This window comes from Emericellopsis atlantica (genome assembly GCF_019669845.1).
Source record: "Emericellopsis atlantica unplaced genomic scaffold F5Z01scaffold_7, whole genome shotgun sequence".
Taxonomy (NCBI): domain Eukaryota; kingdom Fungi; phylum Ascomycota; class Sordariomycetes; order Hypocreales; family Bionectriaceae; genus Emericellopsis; species Emericellopsis atlantica.
Window position 1 is genome coordinate 72,341 of NW_025764709.1, and position 23,391 is coordinate 95,731.

At 56.0% G+C, this 23,391-nt stretch overlaps 9 protein-coding genes across 9 annotated transcripts; 5 read left to right on the forward strand and 4 right to left on the reverse strand.

The window, feature by feature from the left end:
- The first annotated feature begins 809 nt into the window (after positions 1 to 809).
- On the forward strand, positions 810 to 2,641 carry F5Z01DRAFT_497319 (PAP2 superfamily-domain-containing protein). Its single transcript, XM_046260256.1, has 3 exons — positions 810 to 1,220; positions 1,286 to 1,541; positions 1,594 to 2,641. The coding sequence occupies exons 1-3, from the start codon at positions 1,184 to 1,186 to the stop codon at positions 2,378 to 2,380; spliced, it is 1,080 nt and encodes a 359-aa protein (XP_046120113.1). The 5' UTR covers positions 810 to 1,183; the 3' UTR covers positions 2,381 to 2,641.
- F5Z01DRAFT_497320 (uncharacterized protein) lies at positions 2,642 to 4,212 on the forward strand. Its single transcript, XM_046260257.1, has 2 exons — positions 2,642 to 3,049; positions 3,108 to 4,212. Exons 1-2 carry the CDS (start codon positions 2,902 to 2,904, stop codon positions 4,049 to 4,051), a joined length of 1,092 nt encoding a protein of 363 aa, XP_046120114.1. The 5' UTR covers positions 2,642 to 2,901; the 3' UTR covers positions 4,052 to 4,212.
- Positions 4,213 to 4,433: 221 nt separating this feature from the next.
- On the forward strand, positions 4,434 to 5,632 carry F5Z01DRAFT_672185 (uncharacterized protein; the record flags this gene model as incomplete). Its single annotated transcript, XM_046264787.1, has 2 exons — positions 4,434 to 5,007; positions 5,121 to 5,632. 2 exons carry the CDS (start codon positions 4,434 to 4,436, stop codon positions 5,630 to 5,632), a joined length of 1,086 nt encoding a protein of 361 aa, XP_046120115.1.
- Positions 5,633 to 6,642: 1,010 nt separating this feature from the next.
- F5Z01DRAFT_497370 (uncharacterized protein) lies at positions 6,643 to 9,055 on the reverse strand. The gene is made up of 3 exons (XM_046260259.1): positions 8,290 to 9,055; positions 6,803 to 8,231; positions 6,643 to 6,751 (listed from the first exon to the last, which is right to left on the reverse strand). Exons 1-3 carry the CDS (start codon positions 8,644 to 8,646, stop codon positions 6,690 to 6,692), a joined length of 1,848 nt encoding a protein of 615 aa, XP_046120116.1. The 5' UTR covers positions 8,647 to 9,055; the 3' UTR covers positions 6,643 to 6,689.
- Positions 9,056 to 12,608: 3,553 nt separating this feature from the next.
- On the forward strand, positions 12,609 to 14,276 carry F5Z01DRAFT_649433 (uncharacterized protein). Its single transcript, XM_046263091.1, has 4 exons — positions 12,609 to 12,843; positions 12,902 to 13,041; positions 13,107 to 13,297; positions 13,354 to 14,276. The coding sequence occupies exons 1-4, from the start codon at positions 12,823 to 12,825 to the stop codon at positions 14,004 to 14,006; spliced, it is 1,005 nt and encodes a 334-aa protein (XP_046120117.1). The 5' UTR covers positions 12,609 to 12,822; the 3' UTR covers positions 14,007 to 14,276.
- On the reverse strand, positions 14,277 to 16,906 carry F5Z01DRAFT_649436 (uncharacterized protein). The gene has a single exon (XM_046263092.1). The coding sequence runs from the start codon at positions 16,575 to 16,577 to the stop codon at positions 14,430 to 14,432; it is 2,148 nt and encodes a 715-aa protein (XP_046120118.1). The 5' UTR covers positions 16,578 to 16,906; the 3' UTR covers positions 14,277 to 14,429.
- Positions 16,907 to 17,693: 787 nt separating this feature from the next.
- Positions 17,694 to 18,506, forward strand: F5Z01DRAFT_609379 (histone-fold-containing protein; the record flags this gene model as incomplete). The annotated part of the gene is made up of 3 exons (XM_046260776.1): positions 17,694 to 17,795; positions 18,144 to 18,275; positions 18,345 to 18,506. Coding segments are annotated over 3 exons (396 nt in total), but the record flags the coding sequence as incomplete, so codon positions are not given.
- Positions 18,507 to 19,656: 1,150 nt separating this feature from the next.
- Positions 19,657 to 20,914, reverse strand: F5Z01DRAFT_497553 (uncharacterized protein). Its single transcript, XM_046260261.1, has one exon. The coding sequence runs from the start codon at positions 20,762 to 20,764 to the stop codon at positions 19,841 to 19,843; it is 924 nt and encodes a 307-aa protein (XP_046120120.1). The 5' UTR covers positions 20,765 to 20,914; the 3' UTR covers positions 19,657 to 19,840.
- F5Z01DRAFT_497552 (uncharacterized protein) lies at positions 20,915 to 23,017 on the reverse strand. Its single transcript, XM_046260260.1, has 2 exons — positions 22,739 to 23,017; positions 20,915 to 22,682 (listed from the first exon to the last, which is right to left on the reverse strand). The coding sequence occupies exons 1-2, from the start codon at positions 22,822 to 22,824 to the stop codon at positions 21,065 to 21,067; spliced, it is 1,704 nt and encodes a 567-aa protein (XP_046120121.1). The 5' UTR covers positions 22,825 to 23,017; the 3' UTR covers positions 20,915 to 21,064.
- Between the last annotated feature and the right edge of the window lie 374 nt (positions 23,018 to 23,391).

Consider the following 23,391-nt stretch of genomic DNA (forward strand, 5'->3'; position numbering starts at 1 on the left):
GTTTCCTACGACATACATATATGAGCCGGCGTACGGCGACTTGATTTGTTTCTGCCGCTGTTTTCACTACGGAGGGGACATGATCCCCCGACCAGCATGGGGTCGATGACTAAATGATGTATATCATACCACTCACGCACATAGTATTGGCTGTTTGTTAGCACGCGAGAGGGTTCACATGGCATGGCGCGCGCTCTTGTCTTGTTCTGCATTCTTTTTCCGGCCCGTGTGGGGGGACGCACGGGAGAGAGCCTCCCCCTTCGCTTTGGGTCCATGTTTTGTTTTTCGACAGCAGAGAAGGGTGTCACAAGTTGGAGAGATTCTTGGCCTCGTACGAGGATTGGAGAAGTGAGGGGGGATGTGAGCTGTGTTTGATACGTGTAGTAGCGAATGAAAGAGAGATGTCTGTCTGATGCTTGATGAAGTGTCACCATGCAGTGTAGGCTGGTGGTTGTCGACTTGTGGCTGTGACGATGATGTGGACAGTGGGGGCTGCCCGGCTGTTCAGGTGTGCTAAACCGATGGAGGTGATGAGGTAAGCCGGGTCCACCCAACTAGCGGCTGAGCGGGAGGGGAGCCTCAGCCACTGTCCGGGAGGCAGACACGCGACCTCCTGCCTCTAATTACATGGTTGATTCTGCTAGTGGCAAGTGCTAGTGCTCTCCTCCGGCGGCACCATTTAACGTTAGAGTTGGACGCGTCGGCATGGTTGAAATCCCCGATGACCGATTGATGGCTGGTCGCTAGCGGAGCCGCCATCATAATTTCTACTTATGTACTTGTCGAGTCCGGTCGTCAAAAGATATACAGCATCGAATTTTGTTCACGCACTCGGCTACGTCGGCCCTGCAACGCGATGCATGACCAGGCACAGCACATGACTAGAATGGTAGCCAAGAAGATCGATCGCCTCGCCCTGGATTTGTCGGTAGCATTAGCCTTTGCGCTGGGCGGATCTGGCTGGCTGGCAATGCCCCGTCCCTGGCGCAGTTGTTGGTCGCTAATAATGAACTGCTGCTCGCGTGCCTAGGTACCCTCGTCCTCCCCCTTCTCCACATTCCGGACCATCCTTTGCTTTTTACTTTAATTATTGCCTTTTTCTTCATCTTCATACCCAATCCTGTACTACTACTCACGCGACCCTTTTGTTGCTGAGTTCATTTCGCTCCTTTCCGCGCTCACCATGTCCGTCCTGAGCAAGACGGTCCTTGAGCCTATAGGTATGCACATAGACGCCCCGGTCGAGGACGCTGGACTCGAATCGCCAACAAGCTGACACGCACAGTCATTGTCTGTCTTTTCACCGCAGGGTGCCTCATCAACCGACGTCGTGACAGCCGCTCCCCGATCGATGTCGAGAACCGTCCGCTGGTGCGCGAAAATGGCGACCCGTCCACGCAGTCGAGCAGTCTCTCCTCGTCCCCGTCGCTGAGCGCGGTGGATGACAGCCACCAGCGAAACATTGTGTGGGAACTGCTGCGCAGGTTCTGGAGGAAATACCCCTTTTTGCCAGAGATCTGGTACTGGAACTTGACATACTGGTGCGTTCTGTGCACGGCCCCAGCCAACCAACAGATGCTGACCAGAGAACAGGGTGTACCAAGGGCTACGAGCTGTGTCCGCACGACTGATTGCCGACAATGCCTCCGTGTTCGAGCGTGCGAAGCAGCACGCCCTGACTGTCCTCTCGATCGAGCAGCTACTCGGCATCGACGTCGAGCTCAGCGTGCAGCGCTTCTTCCTCAACAACTACCCCGACTGGATGTCCGTGCTCGGCAACATCTACCACTCGCACATTTGCGTCGGCATCGCGTTCCTCGTATACACGTACACCTACCTTCCGTTCCCGACCTACCAGCGCATCCGCCGGACGATTGCCATGGACAATGCGGTTGCGTTCGTCATCGTCACCCTCTGGCGGTGCAGCCCGCCGCGCCTGCTGCCGGAGGAGTACGGCTTCGTGGACATTCTGCACCCCAAGGTCAACCCAAACGACAACCCGTGGCAGAACAACCGGTTCCAGCTGACGATTGCGGCCATGCCGAGCCTGCACTTTGGCACGGCGCTCTTCTTCGCCGTCTCGCTGTACCGATTCGCGCCACACGCGGTGGTGCGGGTGCTGGCGCCCCTCTGGCCGGCCATGATGCTGCTGACCATTGTCACGACGGCGAACCACTTCCTCATGGACGCCATGGTGGGCGCGTGCGTGCCGCTGGTCGGGTGGCGCCTGGAGTGGATGGTTGGGGAGCTGGCCGTGGTGCAGAACTGGGTCTTTGGGCCGATTGCCAGGAGGATGGGCGTGGCGGGTGCCGAGGAGGAGCGCGCAAGGGCTGTGCCCGGCGGCAAGGGGATGGAGAGTGGGAAGGGGAGAATGGACTAGGAAGAGTCGGATGTACGAGTATTATTAATGTGGGGTGGGACTGATCTTGACCATGGCAGAGCTTTTAGACTTGGGATAGACAGTGGCATAAGAATAGTCTGCGGACATTTTCTTTCAGGAACAGTCTCAGAATGAGTGATGATCTGAGGATGGAGAATTCATCAGAGACCCAGCCAGCTGTCAAGATAACAAGGGTTGGTGCAGCGTGATCTGGCAGGCCAACAAGCACCTTGCGATACTACGTACAGATTCCGGGCCAAATCTTGCCTCGTCGGGATTTCCTCGCCGATGGTCTCGACACCTCGCACCCACATTCACCACCATTGACTGCAAATTCAATCGCGCTTTTCCGTCCCTCGGCATTTGCGATCCAGGACAACGTGGAGAACCTTTGCTAGTCGAACCCACCGGAGTGGATCTATCATAGACGTCACTCTTTACATATCGCATCCATCATAAACGGCCCCTCCCAGCGACTTGGGAAAAGACACCACATGCACACCTTGAATTGATTCTTCACCATGGCGCCTACCTACAAGCAGTGGACGACGGAACTCGATGGCGTGGACAAGCTGAAGATGGGCGAGGCCCCCATGCCGGGCGACCTCCAGCAGGGCGAGGTGCTCGTCAAGATCCGCGCTGTGAGCCTCAACTACCGCGACATTGAGGGTGAGTCTACTCTGTGCTCTCTCTGTAGGGGGCCTCATTCTGACATTGATTAATGCAGTCGTCTCGGGCGACTATGCCCACCACCAGTCTCTGACGCAGTCCTCCTCTCTGGTCCCCTGCTCCGACATGGCGGGCGTCATCGTCTCGTCCAAGTCGTCCCGGTTCCAGGAAGGCGACCGCGTCCTCTCCATCTTCAACCAGACGCACATCAAGGGCCAGGTCAAGGAGTCTGACATGGCCTCGGGCCTGGGCTTTCCCCTGAGCGGCGTCCTGGCCGAGTACCGCGTCTTCGACGGCGAGGGCCTGGTCAAGTGCCCCGACTACCTCAGCGACGAGGAGGCCAGCACGTTGCCCATTGCGGCGGTGACAGCGTGGATGTCGATCAACACCTTCAACCCCCTCGGGCAGTACCTCGACGTGTCCGCTTCTTCGGACACCAAGAAGCCGACGCTCCTCGTCCAGGGCACGGGTGGCGTGTCCGTCGCCGGTCTGCAGATTGCTCGCGCGGCGGGGCTCAACACCATTGTCACCTCCTCGTCCGACGAGAAGCTCGCGCGCGCGACCAAGGACCTCGGCGCGGGCACGACAGTCAACTACCGCACGCACTGGGAGTGGCAGGAGGCCGTGATGAAGGCCACCGACGGCGCGGGCGCGGACATCATCTTCGAGACGGGCGGCGCCAAGACGCTGCGCAAGTCGTTTGACTGCATCGCCTTTGGCGGCCTCATCTCCTGCATTGGCTACCTCTCCGGCAAGGAGGACGGCAGCGACGAGGTGAACCGGCTCAACATCAACGTCCTCGCGCTCCGAAGAAACGTCACCCTCAAGGGCATGCTCAACGGGCCCCGGGAGCGGTTCGAGGAGATGCTGGACTTCTACGCGAAAAAGGGCATCAAGCCCGTCGTGAGCAAGACGTTTACCTTTGACGAGGCCAAGGACGCCTTTGCCTTTGTCCGGGACGGGCAGCACTTTGGCAAGGTTGTGATCAAGGTATCTACGTAGCCGTTCAGTCTAGAATAGAATTAGACAATAAAACAAGCTTGCATCAACCCTGGGTCGATGCAACACGCCACGCGTGCGGCTGAACCCGCCCGTCCAACGGCAGTTACTCTCTTGCCGCGAGGGCGGTCTAGGTGCATTTCAGCTGGTAGGGGTCACAAGCGCTTTGGTTTTCTTTCAGGTTAGAAACGTGGGATAACGAGCTTGTTGCGGAAATGGGAGGTTGGCTGCAGACACGGAGGGCGGAATCGATCCCTTCCCTCGTCGCTGGAGTAGCTCCCAATCCTATGTTATATGTATCTGCTGCCGCTGCTGGCTGCCTGCCATGATCGCAGGCTGCTTCACGCAAACAGATCAATCCCCAGTGTCCACCCACATACCCAAGATGCCCTCCAACACCGTCTACGTACCCCTTCTCCTGGCCCTGCTGCACGCCGCCCTCGGCCAGACCGTCACCGTCGGCGATGACGTCCCCTACGCAGCCCACCGCTGCGTCAAGTACTGCGTCCAGCACCCCTTTGGCGTAGGCACCGACATTGGCGTCGCCCTCCAGTGCGGCGACCCCTACGAGGAGGACTGCTACTGCGCCACCGAGGACGACTCCCTCACCCTCGTCAGCGAGCACATTAACAACTGCGCATCCACGAGCTGTTCGGCCGGCGACCTCACCAAGGACGTGAGCAGCATGCGCAGCTTATACGCCAGCTACTGCCGCGGCAAGGGGTACACGCAGGACTTCATCGAGGGGTGGTACACAGCGGCCACGGGGCCCGAGGCGACAGAGGCGACCACGACCACCACGGACGAGGATAAGTCCACCAAGACGACAGCGGTCGAGGAGACAGAGAAGGTGAGCGAGAGCGAGGAGGGGCAGGTCGTGGAGACGTCCACGGACACGACGGTGGCCACGCAGACGCGCGAACCGGAGGATGAGGATGACAGCGCGTCCATCTCCAGGGGTGAGTTGTCCCTGCTGCTCGCCTTGCCCCTGGTGGCGATTGCTCTGCAGCTTTTGTAGGCGTAGCAAGAAGTGAAATGGTACATTTGGCTCATCCTCTTCTGTGTCCCATAGTCATCGTCAGCCGCACGTCCATCTTGTGGGTCGACAACACGGCCGAGCCCGACGCCAGACAAGAAGAGGACGGCGGAGGTGGTGTCAACACCACTGCTCTCGGGGCCGGTCTTGGGGTTGGTGTGCCGTTGGTGCTCGCGCTCGTCGGTGCGGGTATCTGGCTTTGCATGCGTCAGCGGCGGCGCAAGCAGGTGGCTTCAGAGGAGGAGCAACAACGACCGCCCTCCTACTCGCAGGTCGACGTCGTGCCGGCGGCGGGTGGGACAGGCAAGAAGACTGCGTCGGTGCACAAGGTTGTCGAGACGCAGCAGGACAAGCTGGAGCTCGCGGGCCAGGGGATCCGGAGAGAGCTTGCTGGGCAGCAGATCCATCCCTTTCCTACCCAGACAGTGTATCCGGCGGTGGTGGTGCCTGGTCAGCACGAGATGGTGGTGGAGGACCGTCCGCATGAGATGCAAGGTAGTGTACGGGCCTCGGAGAGGCATGAGCTGCCTGGTCAGTATCACTATTGACGGGGGAGGAGTGAAGATATACGTACTTGATAATGTCCGAAGGAATCGTAAGCCAACATATCTATCCGTATTCGTGACAAGACGCACTCCAACTTCCAACCCAGGCTCAAGATCAATTACTGTGCATATTCAAGCTAGTCATAGTCCAACCACAACGGTTCTACCATGGTCTTTTCCCCCTCGCCCCAGGTAAAATAAAATAGCAAAGGAAATAAAAGCAGTCCAACCAAGCATATGCTGACCTCCCAACCAACGCCACCCAGCTTTCCCACTGGGTAAATCTACATCAGCCCCGTCAGAGACCCTGGCCAGTCTCTCCACGGTGTGACTGATGGCAGAAATGATGCAGCCCAAACATTGCAACACTTTTCGGTTCGTTTTCTTCTTTCTTCATCTTCATCTTCTTCTTCCTTCTCTTCTGATTCCAAGCACACCATCTTCACAGCAGCACTGCTGGCGCCACCCATCATCACCTCGCTTCTAGCTCCCTCCTCCCCGCAGCAAAATGTCAGAAAAAGGATATCAATGCGATCCATCCGCTGTCGGGCCGCTGCCCCAATCCATAGCCATCCCGCGTTGCCGCTATTAACAAAGATGGCAAGACGGTAATCTGTCGTCGTCGTCCTGGTCAGACGCGGTGTGTTGTTTTGCCCCCTCCTGGCCGCCACAGGTGTGGGATACAAGTAGTATAGCCGGTGTCGCTGTTGTCTAGACGTAAGGTCGTGAAAGCGTCGTTCATCGTCAAAGGATATGGCGTTTCAAAAAATTGCTTTGTCCCATACTTCTTCTCCAAATAAGGGGTATTCGGGCAGATGTCTCTCTACCCCAGGCCGACGAGAACGCGGTCCGCGCTCTCCTCAGGCCCTTCATCTCATCCATGTAGCGTCGTCATCGTCGTCAAACAAGGGCCTGACCGCAGGCAGAGCGTGGCGCCTCTCCGCTGGCGAGATGAGCGGCCCGTGAGCCTTGCATGCGGTCGCCATAAACAATTGTACAGATGCAAGAATGCGTCAAATGGCACAAAAAAAAGGAAATCAAGGCGTGTGCAACGTGGTGCCTAGTGGTACCTCGACGAGCCGGTTGAAGTAGCACCGATGCGGGCGCCGCTGTCGGACGAATCTAGAAACGAGTTAGTCAATCTGCAAACAGGCAAGTCAAAGTGACACATACCGCTACCGCGAGCCATGTGGCCGTTGGCTCGACGAGCTCCAAAGCCTGCCGAATTCTCCCACTCGGGGTTGCGTGGCTGCCTGTCGGGGGCATTCTTCGCGTTGTTGGTTCCGCTTGCGCCAGGGCGCTGGCTACCAATAGCACCGGCTGTGTTCCGTGCCTGGGCTTGGAGGCTGTTTCCGTCAAAGCCTCCGAGGTTGAGGCTGTTGAGACCGCCAATCAACGAATTGCCATTCTCCCGACCACTGGGGGTTCCTGCGTGGCCAGGGTGACCACCAGCGCTCATGTAGTCACCGAAGCGGGCTGAGCCACCTCCAAGGCTGGCGCCCGGAGCCAAGTAGCTGGAAGAGGCCTGCGAAGGGCTTGGCGTGAACGACCTGAGATCAGCGAAACTCTTGGCCGCACGTAGGTTGTTGGGGATGGCCGTGGCGTCTGGGCTGTCAGGTATTTCCAACGTCGGGTTCTGGCGGCCCATCATGTGAGAATAGTTGTTGCTGGCGCCCCGGTGCTCGCGGTCGGCGGCAAAGTCGAACGTGGCCGCGCGGCTGAGACCACGTTTGTGGATGTCGAGAGGGTTGGCTGCCATGGGAGCATTGATCGTGGGCGAAGGCTGACGCTTCAGCACCGTAAGCTGACGGGAGTCTGCTTCGCCCATGGACTGATGCTCGAGACCCATGTGGTGTGCAAGGATGTGGATCGAGCGGCGGTGCTCGGGGGCCATGCCCGTGGGGAAGACGAGCACCTCGCGTGTCTCATCCCGCTTGAACATGGCCAGCTCGGTGTAGAAATCGAGGGTCTGGGGGTCGTTGAGGTCCACATCGCCCACCTGGTTGGGGCCGCTAATGTCGCGACGAGAGGAAGGCCTGCCAATGTGCGATCCCGCTCGCCCTTGGCTCTGTGACAGCGCGCCCAACGACTGGATCGAGCTCTGTTGGTGCAGCATGGGAGCGCGGTGTTGCTCCTCGAGTTGACCACGTCTTTCCCTCTTCTCGCGCTCGATGCGCTCACGCTCCGCTTCGGGCAACATCTTCTTGTATTCCACGCGCAGCTTCCGACCGTGCACATCCATGCCATTCAGGGCCTCAATCACCGCCCGCGTGTCCTCGGCCGATTGGAAGTTAGCAAATGCAAGACCGCGGAAAACACCGTTGTCGAAGTGATAGTTGAAAGCATATGGCTGCGGCAGTTGCATTTCGAGCATAATCGAGGCCAGAGTCTCCTTTCGCACGGCGAAGGGAATGTTCTTGATCACAATGGCCGTCGGAATCAGCGACTCGGGGTCAGATGGGGAGGATCGGAGGTCGTTTTGCGAAGCGTGCGAGTTGAGATGGTCGATTCTGAGGCCGTTGTTCATCATCGGGCTGTTGGGCAGGCCAGTGGGAAAGCCCTGCATGTTGCCAGAGGGTCCCATGTTTTGATCTGTCCAAGTCTACAATCTGGGTCAGCAAGGTCAAGAGAAAAAGGGGCTTGAGCATGACAAGACGCACCTGGGGAAGAGCAGCCCGTCGATTGACGCTGCGCTGTCTGCTAGGCCCATTCACAGCGCCGTTGACGGTCGCGACGCCGCCACCGTTGTAGTTCCATCCCGGTTGCGGGCTGTGGCTATCGAGGAGATAGCTTGGGATGTTGCCAGACATCGTCTCCATGCCACCGCGGTGGAAGGAGCCATTCCTGTCGGGCGCGCCGTACAAGGCAGATGATCCCAAAGGCGCTTCAAAAGGTCGCTGTGTCTGACGAGATAGCGAGTGGCCGGCAAAGGGGCCAAAGTTCTGGCGCGTGCCGGGTGAACGGTTTGCAGGCGTACCGTAGTCGAGGTAGCCGAGATCCTGAGGTGGTTGTGCCATCGCTGCAGGACGAGATTTGTGGCCGGTTGGTCGAGATAGCTGGAGGAAGAGGTGGCTTTGAGGGTACGTAGGAATATCGCGCGGGCGGATCAAAAATGGTAAATGGAGTCGCTCGGGCCGGTCCACCACATGGACAGTGGCAGAGTTTCCACAGCTGGAGCGGTGTACGATGCCGCAGAGACGTCCGAGCAATACGTAGTAGTAGCTAAGTCGTCAAGCGATGATCCAAAATCGTACTTGTGTGACGAGCAGAGCAGTATAGCCGTGCTCCAACTTTTTCTTCAAAGTCAAAGTGTAGACCGCGGCGTCAAACTAAATCGATATAGCTGTGTACTCCACAAATGTCGCGCGATCGGTACGGTGGTCGAATGGTGGGAAGCGTGAGTCAAAAGCCAGAGCTTCAAAGTCGTTGCAAGATGCCAGACGCAGTCCAGCTCTTGCGATCAAGTCACGACACAGTCGCAAGCGGGCGGCAACGGCAGCAGTGGCACGGGTGAGGCAGGTCACGTCGACGGCCAAGTTGCTGCTGGTGTGCGAATGGTTGGTTGGCTGGTTGTTTTGGCGGACGGCTTGCGGTTGTTGGAGATGTCAAAGCCTGTGGCGGTGCGGTGACTAGTCTGGCAAATCAGGTCGAGCCCCTTGAGGAGCAGGAAGGGTATCAGGATCTAGTAGGTGTGGATGGACGGGCGGGAGAGGGGAGAGCCCTGGTGTTCGTCGTCACGTGGAATCCTCTGCGTGTTCTGTCCGTCTGCAAAGGTCGCACCCGACTCGTGTGTCGTGAGAGTCGGTTGAGGAGAGGGTGGGCGGAAGGGAGGAGGATGGGGGAGCGGTTCGTGATGAAGAGAAAAGAGAAGGGGACTGACTGGCAGGCGAGCGATGAGGAAAGGGATGGACTGGACGGGACAAGCCTGGCGTTGGGAAAATTGAGGCGCTGGGGCCCTCCTCCACTGCCTGCCAGCCAGCCAGGCCTGGGATAAATCATACTACGTATAGCTCCAAACTTGAGCTGGGCTGGCGAGGAGAGGGGAGGAGACGACTGGAGACGGGCCCTGTGATTGGCTTCGGGGGTCCAGGAAGGAAAGGGGACTGCACTAATTACGGTGGGGGCACTTTCAGTTGGGCGCAGATTTCAGTGGCATCCGCCTGCCACGACCCCGGGCGGCAGGTCCGCCTACAGGGGAGACACGCACCGGGCTGGACTTTAGTCAGGTGCCAGTCAGGCCCGGATGCAAAATAAGGTGCCACCCAAAAGTTGCGAATTAGGGGTTCAGCTGCAAGTGGCTGGCCAAAGCGCCTGTCCACTGTCCAGTCGCCAGACGTGTGCACTGGTCCGCTGCAAAGCGTCCAGCCATCGGTTCAATCAGATGACAATAATTAAATGATTGGGCCTCATCAGACGTGCGCGGATGACGACTCTTATTACGAGCGCAAGTTGCTCACCTGACGAGCTGTGCGGTAAAGCAATAAGGTACTGTCCGTGGATCTCAACTTGCTGCTGATGAACGGGATGACGGGACAGTGTGCGAGTGCACCTGAATGCACGGTCCATCAAACACGCGAAACCGCACATCATCCAGCGAGATCAAGCCTGCATATGCGGTCGCATATCGATGCATCAGATCCCGGTTCGACGCACAATCCGCCCAGTATCCGAGCAATCGATTCCGCTGAGCTTCTGATAGTTCTTCACAGTCTGTCGTCGAAGGCTCCGAAGGCAGCTTGCTGGGCTGGATCGCCAGAGGAGACTGCCCTCACCACCTTGAACTTTCGGGGTCGAGGGGCAGGAGAAGTGGGGGCTCTCAGTGCTCTGCACAGTGCCGAGGGCACCGCCGAGTACCTGATGGGCCTCCATCTTCAGGGGCCTCACGGTCCACGTTGCTGCTTCGTCACATTACGTAGTATATTACCTACGGCGAGCAAACATGGGTAATAATTAATTATACTCTGAGCCTTCCGTGAGCATGTCGTAAAGGAGCTTGCGGAATTCATAAGTTTCATCGGCGCTTGTACCCTCATTGTCCTGTTCCTGAACGTGTCGCACAACGCAAACACCAGCATTATGGAACATTGAACGAGAACCCTTTGGCATCTCCAGCCGTGACTCTGTCTAACGTGCTTGAGATGCTCACAGGGTTAATTACGCACAAATGTTTTGAAATAAAACTTCCGTCACCTAATTATCACTTCAGCGTCTTGAGCTGAAACAATAAGAAACTCTCAAAGTCAACTGGTGACATCGTCATGCGTGCAGCGAGCGTCCCACGGTACCTGGTGTGCTACGGAAAAGAATTCCACGTTCCGAGGTCCTACACGGGCCATGATTATGCACGCATTGCCTGGAATATGTAAAAAGGGTTCGTCGCTCGCAATCACGTCCAGAACTCTGATGCTCGGTTACAGCAAATCGCTTACTGGCAAGCAAACGCATGTGGCGAAATGGTGCCTGATCTGCTCCAGCTCTCCAGCAGATCGCAAGGTAGCGTTGCACATTCCAGTCGCTTCGGGTTACCGCTTTGAAAATCTACCAATGATCTTTAACAATAATCGACAGTGCTCATCCCATGGTATCACCGTGTCCGTGTTTGCTGCGGCAGTTCCTCCCGCTAGTCAACTGGTGTCCTCCATCGTCCCAACGCCAGTCGCGGCCGGCGACGGCCCGGCCGCGGAGGGGTTAGTCTGCTGTAATCAGCTAGCACCACGGTAGTCACAAACCTTGGGATCGTCGCCGGGGCAATGCGTCACGGTAAGCCCCTGATCGACCGTTGATCGTGTGCACCGACGATTCTCTGCCCGCGATAACGGTTGGGAACTTGGGATGAACACTTGACCACTCGCTTCGCCAAAAGACACGGAGTCGACCTCAACCAGTCTCAGCTGAATGGAACCTAGTCCAGTCATCAGATTAGCACCACGTGGCGCATGTCTCGAGGCGTCGAAGGTCACGGTAGCCGCACAGGGGTGGGGGGTTGCAACTTGCAAGACGGCTCGATGCTATCTGCACGTGGTCACAGACTCACAAGTCAAAAGACCTAGACTGACATTCAAACATTCGTCTATTGACTACGCGAAGCGAGATTGTCAGTCACGCTAATTTCCCCCCACCCGAGATGTGGTATTGAGCTGTTACTAACGTAGGAGTACTTATGCCATCTCATGCCACTGTGCGATGCGGTTACTACCTACCCTAAACTCATCCCCGGCGATGTTGACCAGTCTCGTGTGATGGTTTAGAGATGCTGGATCAGCCTAATGGCTTTGAGAAGCAAACAAGATATAGTCATAGTGACGAACACTAGTCGTTAAGATTTTTCTAGCAAAGGCGGGCCACATTTCGCGCTGCTGGTCTTGAAGACTGCAAAGTGCGTAGAACCGACAACGTTCGCACAATGATTAGATCGTCAACAGCACAGCAGAAAACGCTTGTTTGCTAATTGTACAAGCGTCGTAGATTGGACCTTCAAAAAGCATCGGCAAGTCCCGAGCCGATGTTCGAAATGCGGTCAAGGTCAGAAGAAGCAAGCTGCATATCCCATCTGCAGTCAGGGGCCAATCGTGCTCCCTTGTAGGGACGTCCGAGCCACATGCTGCCCATAATCCAAGACCTTCAAAGACTTCTGTCCAAGGCCTGCGTGAGACAATGACATAGGACTCACAGAGAGCCCTCTTGCCCTACGAGACTTGCATGTCCCTACAGTGTTTGCAAAGCCTTGGCCTTTCAATCATCTGCAATCGCACTATACAGTTGCGATACTTTACCATCTCGAAATAACATAGCGTCATATTGAAGACCTAGAAATACTCGAGACCATAAACCTATTCGTTTGCGCCGTGCCTATACAGGCGATGAAGATGTTAGACATGGCGCGATGGCAGGTCTTGGCGCAGATCATGGCAGCTGTGTGGGCTCGGCATTATCAACTCAGCTCAGAGCTAGCAAAGCCAGGCGCGGCGATCGCTGCCAGGATAGGATCAGCTTAAACCGTAAATGATGGATGTGAGTCTGATTCAGAGCTGATGACGGCACCAGGGGATGTCTGTCGGGGATCTGGAATGCAGAACCGTTGAGGGGGCTCAGACGGACCTGACGCTATATAACAATGCCGTGGGAGACGCATTTGCGAAAGAGAGAACAATGTATACCTGTCTGGCATCACTTTGGACTAGTTACCAAGTATAATGGCTGTTCTCGTGACCGGGGTTAGTATCACCACCAGACACGAGCCATCCGCTAGAGTTGACAAAAGTGTGCATATAGGGTGCAGGATTTCTCGGACACCACCTCGTCAAGCTGCTGCTAGACGAGGGCAAGGAAGTCATCGTATTCGATAACCTGTGGACGGGTTCGGCGAAAAATGTCCGTTACTTCGAGAAGCATCCCAGCTTCACATTCAAACAGTAAGTCGACTGTCGTCGATGATGTTCCATGAATGGGAAAAGTTCCAGGACTAACAATGGAAAAGTTGCGACATTAGAGAACGACTGCCAGATGTCGGGCACATCGAGCAAATCTACCACCTAGCCTGCCCAGCAAGCCCGGATCGCTTCGAGGAGAGTCCTGTGGAGATATTGGAGACCTGCTTCCAGGGCACCAAGAACATCTTCGATCTAGGCGTCAAACGTGGCGCTCGCGTGCTCATCGCAAGCACATCAGGTAGTTACCAGAAGCAAAGACGTCGTAACAAGGCCATTTTACTGAGTCACGTGTAGAAACGTACGGAGATCCGTTGACAAGCCCTCAGTCAGAGCAGTATCGAGGCAACGTGAACTGCTTCGGGCCACGATCATGCTACGACGAAGGGAAACGCATCGCGGAGTCTTTGGCTTACGCTTACCATCACAAGCACGGACTCCAAGTTCGTATTGCGCGAATATTCAACGCGTACGGACCGCAGATGCAGCTCCACGACGGAAGGGCCGTGCCCAACTTCATCGCTTCTGCTATGGAGGGCCAGTCGATCGTTGTGTATGGTGACGGGAATGCCACGAGGTGTTTTCAGTACGCCTCGGACTGTGTCGAGGGCTTGCATCGACTCATGAACAGCGACCACGACTCCCCGGTGAACATTGGTAGTGACGTCGAGATGCCAATTGGTCTGATTGCGGACATGGTCGCCCGAGTGGTCGCGGAGAAAATGGGACAAGCAAACTGCGTCGACGTGACGTTTCTGCCGCAGCGGGAAGATGACCCGACGCAGCGACAACCTGATATTGGATTGGCAAAGAGGGTGCTGGGCTGGGCCCCGAAAGTCGAGCTCGAGGAGGGCCTTGATAGGACGGTCGACTGGTTTCTTGCAGAGAAAGGTATGGCTAGTGGCTCGAGGAGAGCGGTGGGCGGCGCGATCACACCAGTTCGGTTGTGAGGCGACATGATGTGGCCGCCAGAGGTAAGTTAGGTATTATGTGCGATTTTGTGTCAGCGGATGATCGAATAAAGGCAGTCGGAACAATGTCTGATCTGGTCCTTGTGTCACAGTGATGTGGCTCAGGCCAGCCAGGAATGCGCATGGAATGCGCAGAGGGCGTGGAATTCCATCCAACAACAAGCGTGACAACAGTATCAGTGTGAAAACAGGAAAAGGCGGGAAACGGTAAAATATTAGATTTGTAACGTAGATTAATACAAGAGTAGTAGAATCATGAAACACTGATTCCCCATCCATGACCACAACTTACTCACCTTGGTGTCATATCGTTGGCACTTGACCCGAGGCACCACGAAGCTACCTATACTCAACCACCCAAGACTTCTTGAGCGTTCACTCCCTGAACTTAGCCAACGGCCTTTAGGCTTTGACAGTTTTTCGGCAAGGCCGCTTGGCAGGCCGGTGTGCGCTTGAACTATCAACTCCAGCGGCATCACCGTGATCACGCGTGCGCTTGCACGTTCTCGCGGGAGGGAATCTATCCCCTTGGCCCCGATGGACTTGAGCGTCCACAGCGGCAGGGTTGTCCTGCGCCACCTTGGCTACCCAGTTGGAGAATGCCGCAGACAGAGTGGGCGTGGAGATTTGCGAACTCTCTTCGTCGACTTCGACGTCAAGTATATGCCGAATCTCAAGGGCCCCTTGTTCATTGACGCCGCACATGGTGTACGTCGTGACCATACCTGCCTCCAGCGGGAAGGCATTGCTACTAACGCATGTTTCCCAATGTTTGGCGTTGACCATGGCAAGCGCAGCGGCAGTTGGAGGATGGGCAAAAGTTTTACCACCGAAGCCAGTGATCAACTTGCTCAGCTTTGCACACAGCCTGTCTCTCTTGTGACTAGCCTTCTTGGGCATTGGAGGAACGACGGAGTCGGATCGTTCGAGGGGATTGGCGGTCACACTTCGCGGGACTGGGCTCGAAGTGGCATGCGGCTCCAGTACCCTCCTGGCCTCCCAAATGCCAAGCTCATTTGCACAGATAATCTTCCAATATAGACAAATCCACTCCACGGACTTGGCGAGAGACAGCCCCGTGCCAGGTGGCAGGGCATCGAGCACAGCCACATCGGTAGGGACCCAGTCATGAACTGGGATGGAGGCCGTCTCCAGGGGGTAATTCGCATGGTCGTGGTCGCGAAGATTAAAGTCCTTGACAGCGATAGTGTCATCGTCAGCACGGTACTCCGTTCCACCTACGCGGTGCCGCAAGGTGTTGGTCACCCAATGAATACCAATCAAACCGCACTCCCAGGAGCCAGCCTGAACGCTGACGGCGGGCGCAAAGTACTGAAAGTGGTAGGGAAATCCCAGACGATCCCAAAACTGAGCCCATCTATGCACGGCAGCCTCGACACGAGTCTCTCGATCTGCTTTGACAGCGTCAAAGATGTACAAATGTCCAGCCTTGCGGTCGAAGATGGTCATCATCCAGTGCATCTCAAACTGACAGATGGGAACCACAATGTAGCGGTTTCCGTGGATGCGGGTACGCATCTGATGCTCCCAGCCAGGTTCCGTGGAGCCAAACGAGAACGCGCCCTCATACATCTCCATGTCAAACGCGGGCACCCATTGCTTTACGAAATGATGGCTGGCCCGAGACTCATGCTTGATTGTGCGGGGGGCAGGATGGCCAGAGATTGACCAGGCCTCAAGCCAAGCCATGCTCTGATGCATGCCGTATGAAATGGTGGTGAGGAGCTGGTGAATCTCCGCGTTGTCCAGGTAATGAGGACGCCGTCGATCGCCAATAGTGTACATGAGGATGCCATGTAGGATGGCGACGTGGTCTAACCACACGGAATCCTCATATTTGTGCAAGTTGTCGTTGCGAGGATCATTGGGGTCTCGGGTCCTCTCATTTTGAAAGGGAGGCATGGGCTTTAGTTGGGGATATGCGCGTCGCACCTTGTCACGAATGGCGGCTCCTTCATCGTTAATAGGGTGATTTGCGCGTGGCCACCAATGGATTCGACGCTTGTGGAAACGGTTCTCATGACGATACAGGCCCCCGGCGTCGTGATCTTGGGGCCATTGAGTGCGCGGAAGGAATTGTGGCAGCTGCTCAGGATCATCAGCGAGATTCTCCTGCAGATCATGGAAATGACCAAGTCCATTTCCGTACACACGTCCACGGAGGGCTGGTGTTTGGCGTCGAGTGGGTATGTTTGTGGTTGCCATTTCAGATGCAACGTACTGTGCAATATCACAAAATGGTACAGTCGGTCTAGTTGAATTAGCCACAGGTATTGCGAGGACGGTATTGAAGTCCAAGAGCGCGCAATCGAGCCAGCAGCCGCGTTTCTTATAGAACACGGACGGCAGACGTCCATCTCTCTTGGACAGCCATCTCAACAAAGACCGACACTGCGAACAAGGACGGACTTTTTCGCCGGTTCCAAGCTGAAGCGACCAGTTTTTGTTGCTCACAATAGCAAGGCCGGACAAGGAATCTCGCGCAAAGGGAAACGGGCTATAGAGCACGAAAGTGTGGTGGCCTTCCATTGTTCCTTCGAGGACATTGCGTAGATCTTGTCGGAGACTGCTCGAGGAGCGAACGTGCTGTTCTGGCCATCCATCGCGAAAGTGTGCTCACAATGAGCGAACGTGCGTGAGTGACAACAAAGTAAGCGGAAGAGAAAGAGCAAAGGGCTGTGATGCAGAGCCCACCAACATATCTGCGTGATTAGCGAAGTCATCATGTCCGTCCTTGGGAGCTGTTGTTGACGGTGGTCTGGCGCCGTGCATCACCGAGGGCCTTCATCTGTGGCTTGACGATGGGCAGTGGCTGAAGCGCACGTGACGTGATGGTAAATTGTGTTGCAGAGGGACCTCAAACTCAGACGACACGATGATATGGTCGCAGCAAGTCAACCACGCCAGAGTCTGAATGAAGTTCCCAAGTCATGGCATTGCAGCAGAAGCATGCAAAAGGACATGCCTCAATCTTTTTTTCTCTCTCAATTTCGTTGCACAGCATCCCTTGCACAGTCTGATGCGTCCACCCGGTTGAGGTGGCGATAGTCAGGTCAGTATGGTCCTGGCGCAAGAAGTCTTGAGCTTGGCAGATTGCATTTACTGACTGAGTCTATCTCAGTACAGTCCATCAGAGTCTTTCAGAAGTCTGAGAGAGATGGACTGGTGCACTGCCATGATGCCCTTCGTCACTCTGGACCTTCTGATACCTGCCTTCGTCACACAACGAGGGGAGCTTACCTAATCATATGATGGACACGTCTAACGCGCAGGTTCAACGTCAGAATACGCTAGCTCGAATGCGGAACTAGCGCGATTCCAGCAAACAACAACAAATCAGGCGACCGTTCCGGGTTGCTGCAACTGCCTGAGGGCCCTGCCTGCTGGAGGTGCAGCCCAGCCCAGCCTGCCCAGCGCAACTTTGGAAGGCTTTTCTCCCATTCCATTGCATCGCAAACAAAACACCCAACCCGCCACCAACATCACCACACAGTATCTGCACGACGCGAACTCGAAAACCACCAACTCCTCGCGCTCCAACAGATTTATCGCGTTTATCATCTGCGTCGCGCCGTAGATCACGTAACGAGTCGATCAACCCGAATTTTTCCCCACTCCATCCTCGACGAATTCATCAACATGCCTGGCGGTAAGGGCAAGTCCTCGGGCGGCAAGAGCTCTGGTGGCAAGACCGGGGCCGAGGGTTCCAAGAAGCAGATGAGCCATTCCCAGCGCGCTGGTTTGCAGGTGAGTCAGGTCGACCTATTTGCTGCCGGCACCACGTCCCCGATCACAGGCCTTGCGTCCCGCCCGCTTCGATAATGTCGACGTGGAGGACAGCGACGGGAAAAACTCGAGTCTCGCGTCCTCGCTCTGAGTCACCTAACGCAGGCCTCGGCGGCGACGGTTGTCCTTTGGCGAGCGCGGGGTGGGGTCCATCAAGTGGACAGCGCGGCGTTCACACTCTGGCACACGGTGCTCAATGACGCGCCAACTCGCTCCCTATCCCACCCCAAGTGTCGGGGCGAGGGCGACCCATCCTTGGGCACATCTCACGCGCCAGACTGTACCAGTCCCACTAACATGGACGTCTAGTTCCCCTGCGGTCGTGTCAAGCGTTTCCTCAAGCAGAACACCCAGAGCAAAATGCGCGTTGGCGCCAAGGCTGCTGTCTACGTTACCGCCGTTCTGGAGTACCTGACAGCTGAGGTTCTCGAGTTGGCAGGCGTAAGTCGTTCCGGAGGGCGTTCACGGCCCACCTCCCCTTCTTTCAAGCGCTAACACGTGTGCTCCTAGAATGCCGCCAAGGATCTCAAGGTCAAGCGTATCACGCCTCGCCACCTCCAGCTGGCTATTCGCGGCGACGAAGAACTCGATACCCTCATCCGCGCCACCATCGCCCACGGTGGTGTCCTGCCACACATCAACCGTGCGCTACTACTCAAGGTCGAGCAGAAGAAGAAGGCGAAGCTCAACGAGGAATAATCGAGGCACTTTTGCTTTTCTCGATTTGCTTTGATTATTGTAAGGGTTGAAAGGGGCGCGCGTTTTGGTTCTGTTACTTGTGTGGGACGGCTGTGAAGACGAGGTATTCCTTGCCAGATGGGATGGGAGTTGCGAGCAACGAGTGACCGCAGGGAGATTTTGCGCGGGCGTCATCCACCGCGGGGACATCTGGATTTGTGTCGACCGACACTCCTGGTCACGTGGTAATCCATGTTCAAGTTCAAGTATGATGCAAAGTATAGTAATGCGAATGGTTGTGGCTTGCATTCTGTTTCCTTCCTTATCTTTTGTCTAACGAACAAGGCAGTTGAAGAAAGACGCATTCTCAGTGATCCGGTAGCTTCTTAACCTCTGGACTAGTCGCTGCTATCAGGACTTGGGTATGCGGCGCAAGTCCTCTCGCTTTCGCGTTTTTTTGCTTCCTGGGCGTGTTCCGCAGCTAGCACACTGCATTGACTGGGGTAATCGCAGTCCTGTTCGCAGTGATGCGAGCCTCTAGCAAGATTGCGCAGTCGAGCCTGCTCAGCAGCCTCCAGCACACGTCGTAGGGGCGGAGGACTTGACGTCCTGCCACCGATGCGGGCGCTGATGCTGTACGTCTCCATCTCTGGGTGTACCACGCCAGGCTCAATGGCCTGGATAGCTTGGAGACGACGCCATTTGTTGCGCCTTGCCCATGCGACATAGTCAAATTGTGTTGCGGAAGCTCGCATCTTCCTGGCAGGCCGGCCGCGGTAGGGTCTCCCGCACTGCAGGCAGTAGAGGGTGATGCCAAAGGCGTAGGTGGCGCTGCATTTACACTGCCAGCGCCAGCCTCTGGATGGAACGGACGGTGGCTCGGAGAGGTAGTATGGCTCCTCTGACGTTGATCGTTTGGGCATGGTAATAGGCCTGTCTACGGTGTAATGGCTTGGTGATGTCAAGAGATCCGTGGGAGATAATCTTCGTCATGTAACAATTTAAGTCTCGAATGATTCATAGTCAAGAAGTTAGCCCATACATCTGCCATTCTCTGTCAATTGTTGTTCGTGAACTGGTAGCTTCCAGTGTTCTGAGGCATCCTTTTGGCTTTGAGGCACGGCTCTGAGATCTTTTGTTTGCACATTCTGCTATGATGAGGACAAAGTGACAAAGAACACGTCAAAGCCCAAGTGCAGTTTAAGAATAGGAATCAATTGTCTGAACAAACAAGCTACTTATATGGCAAAGTTCAGCGTCACTGGCCTGCCGTCAAGCCTCGCAGAATAGCATGAATCTGTGACAAATCCCCGCAAAGCTGACGATGATTATACACCATGCCCCTCGAGCTCCTTGTCCGTCCAGTCCCAGAGCTTGGAAGCGAGCTCATTGTCCGCCGCCCCCTTCTCCAGGCGTCCCTTTATGCCAATAGGTTCGTAGTAAGCCCCATTGTCAAGCTCCTCGTCCGCCACAGTCATGGCCCACAGCTCGTGCTTGACTCCCTCGTTCACTGGTACCACGCGCTTCGGCGCCACTTCTTTCTGCAGGTACACGACAAAGTCGTCGCCAGGCTCGCGCGAGTACAGTTCGGTGTCCACCTCTCCAGGGTGCAGGGACACAGTCTTGACGGAGGGATGGCGCTTGGCGAATTCGCGGGCGTACAAGACGTTGGCCAGTTTGCTCTGCATGTAGCGCTGCATACTTGCGAGGCCGGCGTCGGGCGTATTGAGCGCGTCGAAATTGATGGTCGGCTGCTCGAGATATTTCCACCCGACGGAGCTGATGCTCAGGACTCGAGAGGGTGTCCCGGTGGACTTGCTGGTCGCTTCAAGCAAGGGTGCAAGAAGCTTGAGGAAAAGGGCATGGCCGATGTGGTTCACGCCCATGGTAATTTCATAGCCTTCTTCTGTTAGGCCAGCAGGCGCCCCTAGAATGCCGGCATTCAGGTTCAGAACATCCAGCCTGTCTGTCTGTGACATGACAGTTTGGGCAGCTTGCTTGATGGATGCGAAGCTTGCCAGATCGAGGAGCACCAAGGATACTTTCGTACCCTCTTTCGCAGCAGCTTTCACTTGCTCTAGAGCATCCTGTCCACGGGACTCGTCGCGCGAGGTCATGATGATGAGAGCTGGGCTGTGCTTCGCTAGGTCCATTGCAGCCTGCTTGCCGAGGCCAGCGTTGGCGCCTGTGATGAGAATGACGTTGCCATTGAGGGCAGGAATGTCGACGGAAGGGTCGAATGTAATAGACATGGTGAGATTGTAGGTGACTGGTCCTATTGTGACAAACCCCGACGCTTGTGTATCCAGGGCTGAGCCTCCTCCTTATAGGCCCTTGAGAGACGCGGCATCATCACCTGAGAGCCCGTTGCGGACCGAAATACCGCTGCTTAGTATGATCTATTCCACAAATGGAGGTGTACTTCGCAAATCTGAAGCTCCCATTTGCGTAACGAGTGGATATCCAGCGTATAAAGCGTCTTACACCTCGCAGTATTCCCTGGATCCCCGGGCCGGACCGAACCAATAGAGTGCCAGCAAATGCGACGCCGGCTACCCGATGGGGACATTGACAGACTCCGGAGCATCTTGCCATACGTTCTGAACGGGATCGTATTCTCGCAAGATAGCATCGTTTACCGCATAGCGGGTTACAGGGATGCATCTGATGGCGGTCTTGTCGTGACGACCGTTGGGCAGCGTGACCTGCACATGCCTCAACCTCGACTCGCACGGGGCAAAGCAGCTCCTGGCTTCATCAGCAGAGGGCGCCGAATGAGGCGCAAAGTTGTCCTTGTTCTTCAAATTTGGATCCAGGCCCTGTTCTTCAAGCCGCATGACCTCAGCCCCTATCGTGGCCGCCAATTTGGCATCCCAAATCCCCTCTTTGCTTGGTATAGTGCTGAGCAAGCGAACAGCATGCAGCCTGACCCGGTGAGCGCGACACTTGATTGCTGTAAAGTACAAAGGCGGTATCCAGCCCTTGTCCGAGGTAAAAGGGGCTACATCTGGTCTATGCGCAAAGGGGGAGGCGCCCAGACCGTCTGACGCGATGCACTGGTGCAACGCAATTGCTTCGTTGACAATCTCCAGAAAATCTTCTGTGTGCTGATCGTAAACATCCTCAGTGTCAGCCAGACAGGTGCTGGCCATGATGAATGCCATGTGATAGTACAGGTGCAAAATGGTGTACATGATGCGACCGATTGGTCCCATGGAGGCCAACAAGGTCGACCTGGACACATCGCAGACACGTTTCCAAGCTATGAGCTGGGTCACAAGAAGCTGCTGTCTACATGACATGACTTGGAGAGGCTGGGGGCTGGCCGCTGAGCAATGTTCCCGCTCGCCAGCCATTTGTCCAATCTCATGTTGCAGCCAGTCCAGGCGTTTCCTTGCATCGCCCATCGTCTTGAACAATACGGGTAGAGGATACATATCGAGACCTTGCCGGGCTTGATAGAGGAAGCGGGTGCCCTGACCCAACAGGTTGGACTGCAGGTTGAGTTTGGCAAAAGTCTCCAGGAGCCAGGTGTCGACCGGGTCACGAGACGCCTTCAGGTCAATGGTGCTTCCTTGCCCTGCGAGCTGCCCCAAGAGTCGCATACCATTATTCAAGTGCTCGTTGCCCGTCCGATACCTGCCACGGATGAACTCGAGACAGACAAAGACCATGCATGCGATGAGCGCGACGCGTATCGACGACCTGCTCTTGTTGACAAAATGCGGCGCAAGCTGACGGATGGACTCGCTATAGTGGCGCAGGATGAACTGCTCTTCCTCGTCCGGGGCGTCCATTGCGACGTCCTGGCAGTCCCCTTCGAGGCTCTCCTTCTTGTGGGCCAAACCAAGAGCCAGGACCGCGTGAAGCACGGCAGGCTCCTCAAAGCTAGCGCCCAGGACGACGGTCTCCCAGAAAACAGGTTCAAAGGGCCCCGGGAGCTTCTTGGCGGTGCGCGAACGGAACCACTCGAAGCAGCAGTGCTCATCCTCGCCGGGGGCGTCGACAAAGAGGGGGAACGGGTTACGCTTCAGGGCCAGGCGACCATCCGTGTGGTGGGTGTGGGTGCTGCTCCCACCGCCCCAGATACCGTAGCCATCGCATTTTCTGCCCGTTGAGACGCACTTCCGGCACGCAGGGCGGCCTTCGTCGCATTTCACCCGGCGGATCCTGTGGTACTGGTCAGTGGACGCGGTTTGTGGTCCTTTGTGTTGGCGTGGACAGACTTGCATGTGCGACATCCAGACTTGACTTTTGGGCCCGAGCGCCCGACTCTGGCCTTGGTCATCGTTGGACCAGCTGCTTCGGCCATGTTCGCTTGAGTTGCTGCGATGCTGGTGACTGAAAGCGGTTCAGGCACAGGCTGCAATGTGCATGTGTTGAGAGCAACGATATCGCCCGAGTCATCCTGGCGAGTGGGGTGAGAGCTCGGGCGTCGAGATGGCACTGGGAAGCATCATGCGCAAGTCGTTGAATTGGAGCTGAAGCTGCTGACGAGAGAGGGTTCCGTATCGATGTTGGATGGCCGTCATTCGCAGGGTCGGGTTCTTGGTTCTCTGATTGGTTGACGTGCTTAGAAGGCGGATCTCGTCCACTGTGGGTTGTCCAGGGTCCTGTTCATCACATCAATCCGCCTTGTCTTGCTCTGTCCATAAACCACCATTGATAGCACCATGTCTGCCGGCTATCATGCTAGCAAATAGGGTCCATCGCCGTAATAAACGTATCATATTCATTGAGGAAATATGATCCGCGATCGCTGTTTTCAGTGGTCTGGAGGGGTGGCTCTCAAATCCTCCATATTTCCGTTTATCAGTTATCATCAACGCTGCTGCGTCCGTTGCAATCAATTACCCATGACCAATGGTCTAGGGTGAGC

Bases quoted from the DNA above. Each gene is read 5' to 3' on its own strand.
- F5Z01DRAFT_497370 (XM_046260259.1), bottom strand. From the start codon at position 8,646: ATGGCACAACCACCTCAGGATCTCGGCTACCTCGACTACGGTACGCCT. The intron at 8,232-8,289 runs GTGCGTCTTGTC...CCCAGATTGTAG, and splicing joins GACGGGCTGCTCTTCCCCAG to ACTTGGACAGATCAAAACAT. The intron at 6,752-6,802 runs GTATGTGTCACT...ACTCGTTTCTAG, and splicing joins CCACATGGCTCGCGGTAGCG to ATTCGTCCGACAGCGGCGCC.
- F5Z01DRAFT_497319 (XM_046260256.1), top strand. From the start codon at position 1,184: ATGTCCGTCCTGAGCAAGACGGTCCTTGAGCCTATAG. The intron at 1,221-1,285 runs GTATGCACATAG...TGACACGCACAG, and splicing joins GACGGTCCTTGAGCCTATAG to TCATTGTCTGTCTTTTCACC. The intron at 1,542-1,593 runs GTGCGTTCTGTG...ACCAGAGAACAG, and splicing joins TACTGGAACTTGACATACTG to GGTGTACCAAGGGCTACGAG.
- F5Z01DRAFT_497553 (XM_046260261.1), bottom strand. From the start codon at position 20,764: ATGTCTATTACATTCGACCCTTCCGTCGACATTCCTGCCCTCAATGGC.
- F5Z01DRAFT_497552 (XM_046260260.1), bottom strand. From the start codon at position 22,824: ATGGCCGAAGCAGCTGGTCCAACGATGACCAAGGCCAGAGTCGGGCGC. The intron at 22,683-22,738 runs GTCTGTCCACGC...CCAGTACCACAG, and splicing joins TCTGGATGTCGCACATGCAA to GATCCGCCGGGTGAAATGCG.
- F5Z01DRAFT_649436 (XM_046263092.1), bottom strand. From the start codon at position 16,577: ATGGAAGGCCACCACACTTTCGTGCTCTATAGCCCGTTTCCCTTTGCG.
- F5Z01DRAFT_649433 (XM_046263091.1), top strand. From the start codon at position 12,823: ATGGCTGTTCTCGTGACCGGG. The intron at 12,844-12,901 runs GTTAGTATCACC...GTGTGCATATAG, and splicing joins TGGCTGTTCTCGTGACCGGG to GGTGCAGGATTTCTCGGACA. The intron at 13,298-13,353 runs GTAGTTACCAGA...AGTCACGTGTAG, and splicing joins GCTCATCGCAAGCACATCAG to AAACGTACGGAGATCCGTTG.
- F5Z01DRAFT_497320 (XM_046260257.1), top strand. From the start codon at position 2,902: ATGGCGCCTACCTACAAGCAGTGGACGACGGAACTCGATGGCGTGGAC. The intron at 3,050-3,107 runs GTGAGTCTACTC...TGATTAATGCAG, and splicing joins CAACTACCGCGACATTGAGG to TCGTCTCGGGCGACTATGCC.